The 11,857-nt window shown below is 38.7% G+C and overlaps 2 protein-coding genes across 3 annotated transcripts; both read right to left on the minus strand.

Annotated features, from left to right (window-relative positions):
* Positions 1–71: 71 nt before the first annotated feature.
* Positions 72–999, minus strand: LOC125504382 (spondin-1-like; the record flags this gene model as incomplete). The annotated part of the gene is given in 4 exon segments (XM_048666254.1): positions 72–216; positions 272–407; positions 458–710; positions 767–999. Coding segments are annotated over 4 exon segments (706 nt in total), but the record flags the coding sequence as incomplete, so codon positions are not given.
* Positions 1,000–1,120: 121 nt separating this feature from the next.
* On the minus strand, positions 1,121–11,629 carry LOC125504381 (uncharacterized protein KIAA0930 homolog). Of its 2 annotated transcripts, XM_048666252.1 has the most exons (9): positions 10,752–11,629; positions 10,533–10,693; positions 7,124–7,303; positions 6,829–7,071; positions 5,803–6,015; positions 5,558–5,741; positions 4,337–5,098; positions 4,106–4,255; positions 1,121–1,349 (listed from the first exon to the last, which is right to left on the minus strand). In XM_048666252.1, the coding sequence occupies exons 1-9, from the start codon at positions 10,858–10,860 to the stop codon at positions 1,309–1,311; spliced, it is 2,043 nt and encodes a 680-aa protein (XP_048522209.1). In that variant the 5' UTR covers positions 10,861–11,629; the 3' UTR covers positions 1,121–1,308. The 2 variants fall into 2 exon arrangements, with proteins under 2 accessions (XP_048522209.1, XP_048522210.1); XM_048666253.1 differs by lacking the exon at positions 4,337–5,098 and having other exon boundaries at positions 10,752–11,628.
* Between the last annotated feature and the right edge of the window lie 228 nt (positions 11,630–11,857).

Genomic DNA, 11,857 nt, shown 5'->3' on the forward strand with positions numbered 1-11,857 from the left:
TTTCGAATTTCACTTCAATCGGCTGAAATACTCAACATTATTCTAAGCGAATGAATCCTAAACCCCCATACCTTCAGATGCAATTTGGTCCACTCCCCAAAAAGTGAAGTTCCTTTCATGCGACGCCCCAATTATGTCCGAAAAATGCGTCAGCCACAATGAGAACGGAAAGTCCTTCGGATGAGTCTGTTTGGACCAAAGCCCTTCGAAGATCATCTGAAATAGTCCAGATCCAGACCTGGTTTGGACTGTATATTTCATCTTAAGTTACACTGTATTTGGCTTCTTCGCAGGCACAGCAATCGTTCTCATCGAACTTGATGTCTTTATCAGTTTGCTCGCAGAATGTTTTGCTCAGACGGCCATCGTCCGCAAACCAGCGCTCCGCATTCTCCAACACCATGGCCCTAAGAACGCGAGGTGGGGCAAAATTGCAAAAAATCGTACAAACCCTTACCTGAAAGTAACGCATCCAGAGCCCGGCGGGGGCGCCGCCCACATAAAATAAGTCTCAGTTTTGAGGTTGGCATTTTTTTCGGAAATCGTGTTAACGCACTCTTCATTGAACGTCGTGTGATTGTCGCCGTACAGTTGAAAGCTGCCGACATTTTGTGGAGAAATATTCTCCGGATGTTCGGTGGATTCCACGTTTACAATGAAGCGCTGGAACTGCTGGACTCTGCCCAACACAGTCGGCCCCATCAGGAGCACTAAAATGCCTCAAAGCTCAAACAACCGCGTTTGGCAGGCTTCTGAAGCTACTTACAAGTGTATAGTTGTCCAGGTACATATTTGGCAGGATTATCATTGATCTGGATCTTGTATCCATTATCACCTGGCGTTTTGTCGTGGCGCGATTGGTAGATACTGGGAATTCGGGGACATTCTCCCATCACCTGCTGATAGCACAGGACCAGCAGCAACGCCTTCATCAGCATCCTGCTGCCGTTAATCAACCGCACTAAGTGACCACTTTGTTTTCTCTGTTCGCTTTATCAAAGTTGCCTTCACTTGACCCGGGCTATCAACATTATCCCGGTTTCCTGATTATTTCTAGACGCAATCTCTTTCGCCATACAACGTTGGATTCTTAAGACGAATTTGAACAAAAACTCAGTTGCAGTAATAAAAAATTGTTTTATTTCCTGATTCACATGGGAGGCACAGTCTTAAGGGGCCAAACGGGATTTTAAACAACCTGAACAATTCAAATAAACGTTTGGAAACTCCAAAGCAGAATCTGGATAAATTGCGCAAAATTGACATAAAAAAAAACTATTTTCGTACAAGATTATCGTTGTTTTACCTCTAGAACGTCAGTATGGGGCCCTCTCTGTGGTCCAGGATATCTGGAACAAAATCATTGTTTGAAATAAAATAATCAATAAACAAAGTTTGGTTGTAATAAAAACGAATTATAAAAAAGCTTTGAAACTCGACCCCAAAGGCGACGAAAATGTAATTTTTGCCCCAGTACGAAATACCCATGAAACGGGACATTCGAATATTGGAAATTTTTTGGTCCTTTCTAGATTGAAAACGGCTGCAAATATCGCAATCGTAATTGCCATTGTGGAAGATAATTTAATTCGCTATAATTTGGCATAAAAAAGATAAACCTCTGAGTAGGGCTTTGCCCTTTTCCAGACACTTGAGGGTTGAAAAACCGTTTTTTTTAAGACGCCCCAAAAAAGTCAATCGCACGTAATTCAAAATCTCAACCAACAACCTACATTTTATTTTAATTCTGAACATTAAGCCACCACAAGTGCCTATTGTACTAAATAATTCTTGGGGCTTGTTTAGGCCTTTGCCCTCTTAAAGGGCCTTCAAAGTTTTAAAAGTGGCATATCTCCGATACGGTTGCTGATAGCTCGAAAGCCGTAAGGACTTTTTCTCTAGAGCGTCTCCAAGACTACATTTTGCTGAATAGGTTTGATTATAAAATTCTATCCTTTAAAAAGATAGAAGCAAAAATGTGGAAATAAATGCGCGTGCGGATGTTTAAAATAGAATAGCACCCAAAATTTTTTTTTTAAACTAAAGACTTTTTGATTGCCTGCATCGAGCACTATATTCTATCATATATGTGGTTTGATCAGAAATTCCAAACCTCTAAAAAGAAAGGCAAAAATAGGAAATCCAGTTTTAAAATACCGCATTTCTTGGACTATGTCTACAATATTTGATGAGTCATAGAAAACATTTAGATAGAGGGTGTTGGATGTCACTCAAACTTTCTAACCTCTAAAGAAATTAAAGCAAAATTAACAATTTTCGGGGTTTCCACAGCTTAAAACACCCAATATCACATCAAAAAAAGGCAAAAACAGTGCATATCTGGGAAACGGAAAAAAATACCTTGTATGTTACAAGAACCATTTCGATAGGGCGGTTTGAAAGCTATCTCTCATCGATATGAGCTGCATTAAATTTATAACCTCAAAAGGGATAAAACAGGAATTTGATGATTTTTGTCAATTTTCACTTATATCTTGCAAAAACGGTGCATATCTGGAACACGCTAAAACACATATAATTAGTCATACGAACCATTTCGATAGAGCGGTTTTAGAGCTATTTGTAATCAATACAAGTTGCCTTAAATTTCTAACCTCAAAAGAGATAGAAAGGAAAGTTGATGATTTTTGCCTATTTTCACTTTTACCTTGGAAACGGTTGAAGCTACCTGAAATATTGGTAGAACTTTTTTGATCAGGCATCTTACATACCATCTTTCACTCTCTCAGTTTGTCCATAACTTTCTAAACTCTTAAAAGATAGAAGCAAAAATATGAAATTTTTGGTGTCACCGCAGCTTAAAACCCCAATATCTTCGAAACCAGTAAAAATATCCCATCAGCCACTATGATCTTTTTGATAGCGCGTATAATATAAAACTGTATTGCACTTTTGGGGTTTTATGCGAAATTCTTAACCTCTAAAGAGACAGAAGCAAAGAAGGCAAAAACAGTCCATATCTGGAAAACGTGAAAACATATATAATTGATCATCCGACCCATTTCGCTAGCTTGGTTTGAGCGCAATCTCTAATCATTAGAAGTTGCTTAAAATTTCTAACCTCAAAAGATATAGAAAAGAAAGTTGATGATTTTTGCCTATTTTCACTTTTACTTTGAAAAAGGTTGAAACTACCTGAAAAATTGTTAAAACGTTTTGATCAAGCACCTCAAAAACCATTTTTCACTTCATCAGTTTTTCTATAAATTCCTAATCTCTTAAAAGACAAGCAAAAATATGAAATTTTTGGTGTCACCGCAGCTTAAAACCCCAATATCTCCGAAACCAGCAAAAATATCCCATCAGCCATTATGATCTTTTTTATAGCGCGTATTGAGTACTGTATTGCACTTTTGAGGTTTTAAGCGAAATTGTTAACATCTAAAGAGATAGAAGCAAAAAAAGGAAGAAACATTGCATATCTAGAAAACGACACAAATTATCTAATGTGTCATAAGAATCATTTCAATAGGGTCGTTTCATACCTATCTCTAGTCCATATCAGTTTCATTCAATTTCTAACCTCAAAAGAAATAGAGCAAAATGTTGATGATTTTTGTCTATTTTCACTTACATCGTGCTAACCGTCGAAGCTACCTGAAAAATCTGTGGCACCGTTTCGATCAGGGACCTCAGAAACTATCTTTCACTCATTTAGTTTGCGCAAAAATGCTTAACCTCTAAAATGATTGAAGTTTCACCAAAGTTTAAAACCAAGTCAAAAACGAGCAAAAAAAATCAAATGATCCATTATGACCTTTTTGATAGCTCGTCTCAAGAGCTATCTTTTACTAATGGGGTTTGTACCGAAATTCCTAACCTCTAAAAAGATGGATGCAAAAATGTAAAATTTTAGATGTCACCGCAGCTTAAAACTCCCAATATCTCTTAAGCGAGCCAAAAAATCCAATGTTTCGTTATGACCTTTTTGATAGCTGTCTGAAGAGCAATATTTTACTAATTGGGTTTGTAACGAAATTCCTAACCTCTAAAAAGATACAAGCAAAAGTATCCAACTTTCCCTCCCTGGACTACTTGACAAATATTTTCATCAAAAATCGAGAAAAGCAGTGAATCTTATTACCTTTGGCTATGCTCCACCATGGCAGGGTAACGTAAGTGAGAAAGGCATTTAGTGGTACGGATTGCGCCCTCTTATTCTCCTTCCAAAAGTGAAAAGTCTGCGTAAAACCTCTCATCGTCCATAGAGGATTGTAGGCGCCATCGCCTAGTTCTGCAACAGATAATTCCAAAGGCCATTAAAAGTTGGAAAGGAACACAGAGAAAATAACAAAAAACGCTAAAAAACCTTTACCGTTTAGATGTTTTTTGTTAATGTCGCACCAGTAGTAAATGCTGGTTCCATCAGGAGTGACTCGCTTCGGAGGAATGGCATTCTTATGGCTGGTTTTGCTTGTGGGTTTCTTCGCGTTCTTCGGAAGAGTGCAGTAGGAGTAAATCTGCTTGACTGAAGATACCTTATTGGAGTTACCATCAAAGTTTCTGTTGGCTCTTGTGTGAGTTTCCTCTTGTTTATTATTGTCCAGACAGTTGTTTAGTTCCTCAGTCTTAATGTTGATGTTCTTATTGAGTTCTTTCGATTGCATTTTCCCGATTTCCTCCACACATGGCAACTCCTCCTTGCCATTGACCGTAACATACGGATTCTCGGTGGTGCTTTTTTCAATCGACGTATTGCTTTTAATACTCGCCCTGCTCGGAGGCCGCTCCTCAAAACTCTCCGCATTCAAACTGATCGCATCATCAGCAAACTCAAACTCCGAACTGTACTTGTTCGGTTTCCCTTTGGCATCCTTGACAATTTTCAATTGCTTGCACTTTTTCTTCGACTTCTCCTTGCCCACTTCGTACTCGGATTGATTCAGCAGACTGTTCACATGCGGAGTACAGACGCACTTGTGCTCGGGCGGCCCCAATGGGGCCTTGAGGGCGCATTTTGAGGGATTGACGCAGGGCGGTCGATCATACATTTCAAGCAGAATGATGGAACCTCGCTTTCTTCGTCGGAAGCAGCCGCAACAGCTCGATTTGGAGGTAGAAGCAGGACCAGTCTGGCCTATAACAAGCAAAAACTTGATTGGGATTTGGGTTAGTTTGGGTCGGTTGCAACATGAGAACTGTATGAGGGTGTTTTTGACTAAATATGGCAACTACATTGAGGCGAAGGAAATTCGTGATCGCCAAGGTCCTGCTTCTACTCCCTTAGTAGTAAGAAAACATGTACAAGCAAAGTTGGCATGCAATGCGGTGAGTGGTAATGTGGGTTTCTGAGGATTTCAGATGAAAATCATGCAACCCAAGTGAAAAATCATGCTGGCGCCATACGGGCCAATTTTAGTATTAAAACGCCCGGAAAATGTGTGCTTATATAACATCTATATAATCAAAAAGTGTTAATCTAGGCAGAGGAGCCAGACATTTTCTCTTATTAAAAGTTAGATCCGATCGACTTACGGAACACCCTGCATAATCGAAGAGAAAATCTTATAAATCTACTTTGCTAGTTGGTACTTACCATCTCTTAGGTCGCCAGCTTCGATCTCACTGAAACCATTATCCCAGTTGTCCAGACCCTCGCTTTCCGATCTCGCCTTCACGTCCAGCTTCGTCCTCCAACCGCCTCTCACAAAATTGTTAATATTGGCGCTCGGATCGCTCAGTCTTCTTTGGGAGCGGTACAGACAATCGTCTTGTTCATCCTGAAACAAGCCAGAAAGTTCAGTGATTTCTTCACTTATTTGAATAGTTTATTATGGTCACCTCCCAGTCGGAATCCCACATATCAGTGGCGCAGAATCCCGGCTCAGAAGTGGGCGTTTCCACTCCTGAGCCTTTGGGCTTGGTGACCGCCATTTCCGCGTGGCCTTTGCCCTGTGGGCCCTTCATTCGCACAAATTCACATCGTTGGGCAGTGGAATTCGAAAATAGGCCAAACGTCATTTTTTGTGCCATTTTTGTGCCCAGGCTCGACTGCTGCAATAAAAAAAACCCTTTTTTAATTCTACTGTTTGAACCTGAATCATTCCAGCTTAAACAATTGCCAAGTATGACGCTCACTTCAGCGCTACATTGTTGATATTAAATGTTATTTTATTATAAATGTTTAAGGCGAAGTACGCACGCTGTTAAATACACAGAAACGTGTGAAACCGCCATTGATAGTAGTTCCGGAACTAATGGGAAAATCCGGACAAACTAGGAATTATTTCCTGCTGAAAAAAGCACTAGTGACCGATGCAACATTCACTTGTTTAAACAACTGACTATCCAGGATATCCGTCAGCCTTCTATTAATATAGAGGCTTAATCCGAAGTGGAAGAAACATGTGATTATCGAACTATTAAATTATTTATTTATGGCCATGCAAAACGGCGGATTTGTAAACTCAGCAGCGAAAATCATCTGATCGAAATTATTAGGCGTTTATCGATATAAGTTTCTTCGGCATCTTCAGAGTGTTGTTCGCTAGAGAAACGTCAGGTTCAAATTCCCATCTACCGATTGTTCATAAAATAACCGCAAAAGCTTTAACTATTTAGAGTCATACGGAACTCCAAGCAAACATTTATAATCTGGTCCTAATAGAATGAGTTTTCCTAGTGACTTCGGCATAGAAAAGTTTACGGCCGATGCAACAGCAGCGGCATAGTGGGCGCAAACGGACAAGAGTGCATGGGGAGCGGCAGGCCTATAGGCCACATTTTGTCGGTTATAAACCAATGTCTTCCAATTGAGCTGATGCTAAAAAATTATCTAAAATCCCCCAACATTTTAACTGAACTTACCCGTGCGTCGTAGACTTTCTTTAGGGCGTCGTATCGGATGGAACCCAAAAAAATCACGCCTTGAACGGTTCCCACTTTATCAGCAGCCACCAGTTCAACGCAGACCATTTCGCCATCTCGCACCAGAATGTCTTGAAAGACTTCGTCGAAGTTGTCCACCATGAAGCAAATGTGGGGGTACGTTATCTCCTCCACGTCGCCCTTGGTGTCCATTCTTCTCCTACTAGGAGACGCGTAGACTTTCTGAAATCACTGAAGTTAGAGCGCTTTGGGACAATAAACCCCAATTAATCACCTGCGAGTGTCTTTTGAGGACTTGCAGCTCCTTCGGGCTGGTTCGCGTGCAAATGGCCAAAGTCAAAGTATATTCAAACTGGTGTATGATCAGGTTGAGGTAGACGGTTTCCTCCCAATCGATGTCCGGGTCCCCAATGGGAAGCTTTTTGCTGTCTTTCCGGAAAACATCCACTTCTGTCTGGAATTCCATGTGATTTAAAGCAAAGTAACAAATTTGGCCAACAACCTTAATCCTCAATGAGTTTCGGCCAAAATTCCATTCAGATGTTAAAAAAACAGTTAATAAAGCGCCCTAAATCTACAATGGCGCTAATCTATAAACCACGGATAAATAATATGTTATTTTACATTGGGTTGTAAATTTTTACTGGTGCAGTAAAGCAATAAATTTCACGCAACTTACTCAAAACGAAAGTATTTGCTTGGAATTACAGCTTAATCCGATCGCGTATACTTTTTCTATTGTAAATATTAATAAAAAACGCTAAATTAATGCATTTTCTGTCAGTTTTATCGCGTCCGGATACGAATCAATCCAGGCAGACAAACAATAAAAAGTAAACTTATTCTCAAAATCCACCGCAAAGAAAAGCGTATGCGAGTTTCATGAGTGGATGATGCCACATTAAGAGGTAAAAGTGCGCTTTGCCAAGTGCCATAACAGGGATTTTGGCTGCTCAATCTGTTCTGCAGGAATAAATGATTGAAATCCAAGTTACAATGAGATTTCACTCTCAATTGACACGACACAGATTCAATTTTTTTAAATTTGTACAATCTCAGAAAAAAATTCCACTGAACTACATTTTGCAGCATTAACAAAGACAAATGTGCTCTTTCAGAGGCTGTAAGACGCGTTCTTGTGGCAACTTTTTGAGCATACATTTTTGAAACTCACTCTGCAACAAACTGCGGCTGTTAATACTCTAATAATAAACTCAATAACTCAATAAAGCGGCACTCAGATGTTTAAAAATTTCGCGATTCTACTCAATTTTATAGCAAGACGTGCTCTTTAAATACCGTTACATGTGTTTTTATGACTCGATATGTTTTTTGGAAATGCATTTTTGAAACTCACTCTGCAAAACATATTAAATTTCTTAATGGGAAAATTGTAAAATTTAGAAAATCGCGCCATTAATCTAATTTTTGAGGTATAATTAAAGGGAAATGTGCTCTTTTAAATGTCGCAACATGCGCTTTTCTGTCCCAACAGGTTTTCCGGGAAACAACTTTTGAAACTCATTCTGCCACGAACTGGGGCTCTTAATGCTAAGATGTAAAAAAATTCGTAGTTTCCGAAAAAGGGGAATTTGCCTCAATTTTAAGGGCATCAGTCAGAGAAAATTCTCTCTGTAAACTGCCGTAACATGCGATTTTCTATCTCAATAAGTTTTTCGGGAATTAATTTTTGAAATTCACTTTGCGCGAATTGCCACCCTTAGAAGGCCCCACTCAGAAATTTAAAAATATGTAAAATTTCAGAAAAACGCTCGATTTAACAAAATGTTTTGGAATTAGTAACGCAAAATATGCTCTTTTAAATCCGCCACCTGCGTTATAATATCTCGAGAGTTTTTCCGAAATTCATTTTTGAAATTCAGTTTGCGCACGAATTGCCGCACTTAATTAAGCATTTAATAAGCTTTAAGGTATTAAAGTAGAATACCCGCTTCTAAATGCCATCAAACCCACTGTTGTATCTGGATTGGGTTTGCAGAAATGCTATTCTGAATCTCATTGCTGCAACGAATTGTCGCTCTTCATGGACACTCAGCTGATCAAACATTCATAAAATTGCAAAAAAATAAACGTTCCAATTTAGTTTTTTTGAATTACTACATAAAAATGTCCGCACTTGTTATGGCATTTTAAATGCCATAAAAAGCATATTTTCAGTTCTATAAGTTTTTCCGAAATAAATTTTTGAATTTCACCTTTGCACGAATTGCCGCTCTTAGTAGGCACTCGGATGTTAAAAAGTTTGTGAATTTTCCCAAGACAGCGTGATTGAACTGAATTTTGTGGCTTTAGTAAATGAAAATGCACTCTTTTAAATGTTGCAACATGGGCTTCTCTATCTCAATAGAGGTTGCAGGAATCGACTTTTAAAACTCACTCCTGCAACAAATTGTCGTTCTTCATGTACATTCAGATGATAAAAAATGTCTAAAATTTTGTTTTTGTGCATTCGCACAGAGCAAGATGCACTTTTAAATGCCATAACAAGCAATTTTTTACCTCTATAGTTTTTTACGGAATTAATTTCTGAAATTCAACTTGCTCGAATTGCCCTTACTAGGCACTCGGACGTTTAAAAATTCGTAAAATTTCCCGAGACTGAAGATTGAACTGAATTTTGTGGCTTTAGTAAATGAAAATCCACTCTCTTAAATGCCACAATATATGCTCTTCTATCTCGATAGAATTTGTAAATATCAACTTTTAAAACTCACTCCTGCAACAAATTGTCGCTCTTCATGGACAAAAAAAGAAAAAATCAGTAAAGTTTCTGAAAAAAAACGATTGTAGTCAGTTTTTCTACAGTAGTTGAGAAAAACGTGCGCTGTTAAATTCTGTAAAAGGCGCCTTTTTGCAGTGACCAATTTTGCCGGAATGCATTTTTTAAACTCACTCTACAACGAATTGCCGCTCCTAATGGACACTGATGATCAAAAAGTTGTAAAATCTGACAAAAAAGCGTGACGGAAATGCAATTTATGGCATCAAAAGGAAACTGAGCGAGCGTTTAAATGCCGTAAGACAAATTTTCCACACTGGGTTGGTTTTGCAAAAATGAATTCATAAACTTGGTATCAAAGAGTTGTCGTTGACACTGTGCACTCAGAGGTTGAAACATTCACCAAAGCTCAGAAAAATGTGCGATTTGAATCAGTTTAGCCACATCTGTAGTAGGCAAAAGCTTCTATGAAAGGTTGCAAAACGCTTTTTTCGGCTTGATTGGTTCCGCAGGAATAAATTATTGCAACTCAAGCTGCAACGAGTTGCTGATATAAAACTGCACTAGGATGTTCAAAAATTCGTAAAAACTCAGAAAATATTAAGATTGAGCTGAACCTTACGGTGACAGTAGACTTTAGTGCGTTCCATTATCCGCCATAACAGGGACTTTTCCAGCTAAGTTGGTTCGACAGGAATAAATAATTTAAACTTAGTCTGCAAAAGTTGTCAAAGCCAATACGAATTTCTACATGATTTCGATCATTTTTTGCCCTTTTGCGCAAGAATACTGCATTTTTCGAAAAACTCTTAAAAGACTAAAAAGTTTCTATATGGAATTGGGTTTCAAGGTGCCACAGAATTTTTGAAAACTCCTCATCCCCAACTAAAACCCAGCCCAACTTAACGACACTAAACACACAGCGACGTTCAATCAAAATTACCTCGAACTTCGGCAAATATCTCGGAGATCCTTTGACGTGTTTTTTCCGGACGAAAAACAACAAATCATCACAATCGATGGTGGAATCGTTCTGGAATAGAAAGTGCCGCACAAACAGATCGGTCCAGTAAGTTGTGCCTTGGAGCATCACAAATCCTGAATCTAGAAACCAGATGAAAATGTCTTACCCAAAAACCCTGCTGCCCATTTGTGTGCCTACCATCTTTCAACAGTTGACGCATTTCCTTGGTTCTCTGGAAATTTATCTCTTCTAAAAGCTGTTCCAGAGCCGTGGGAGTTTTCAGCGCCGAACTATTTGCAAATGCCATTTTATTGTTCCAGAAACGCGCACTGTATCGGAAAATTTACATTATTTTCAGTAGCAGGATGTTTCAGCATTGTATTTTGGAAACGCATAGAAAGTGGAACGAAAACGGTGAGATGATGAGAAAAAGCGCTTCCTGCGGGGGCTTGAAACGTGCGATAAGAAAATCGATGGAAAACGTGGGGGGTGTTAGCGCATGGGCTCTAAACTTTCAAAAGTGAACTTTCGCTCAAGTGAATCAGCCAACTCCAAAAGAATCAATAGACTCGAAGTGACTGGATTCTTGCTCTATAGAGGGCATTCTTTGTCTCTATAAGTGAGTAGCTGGGGATTTACACAGTGAATTTTCCCATACTGAATCGTTATTAAACATCAAGTTTGCCGATCGTTTTAAAAATAGTCCAACTATTTGTATGCACAAAAATGTGATATGTGTAAACCTATTAATAGACACTTGAATATTTGAGTACGGTAGTTAACTAAAACTTAAATTTATCGCATTTCTAGACCGTGAAGCAGCTAAGGCTGGAAAACACTTCTTGGAAACTACCTAACAGAAGTGTGAGGTGTGCAAATATAGCGCTTATTTTCTCGGACAATTCGACGGTTTTTCTTCTTTTAATCTGAAGCTGGGCAATTTAGCAAAAAACCCAATAGAGCTTTTTTGAGCCCAATTATATGTAGAATTTGATAGGTGTTTGCGTCTACCGCCAAAATGTTGGTGTGCACCGTTTCTATGCCTTGAAATTATGAAATGTTAAATATAGCAAACATTTTTTCGGATAGGACAACGGATTATTTTTTTTATCCACATACTGTGCATTTTAGAGAAAAATCCCAAAAAAGCATTTTTGTGCCCCACTGAATGCAGAATTAGAGACAAATTTTTGTTCGCATAAAAACCATTGACGTTTACCGTTTTTTGGCTGAGAAATTATCAAATGTTAAATTTGACGCAAATTTTCTAGCAGTCCAACGGATTTTAATTTTTTATTGAAAAA

Source organism: Dendroctonus ponderosae, unplaced genomic scaffold (assembly GCF_020466585.1).
Source record: "Dendroctonus ponderosae isolate FM_Combo_2020 unplaced genomic scaffold, Dpon_F_20191213v2 Dpon_F_20191213_434, whole genome shotgun sequence".
Lineage (NCBI taxonomy): Eukaryota > Metazoa > Arthropoda > Insecta > Coleoptera > Curculionidae > Dendroctonus > Dendroctonus ponderosae.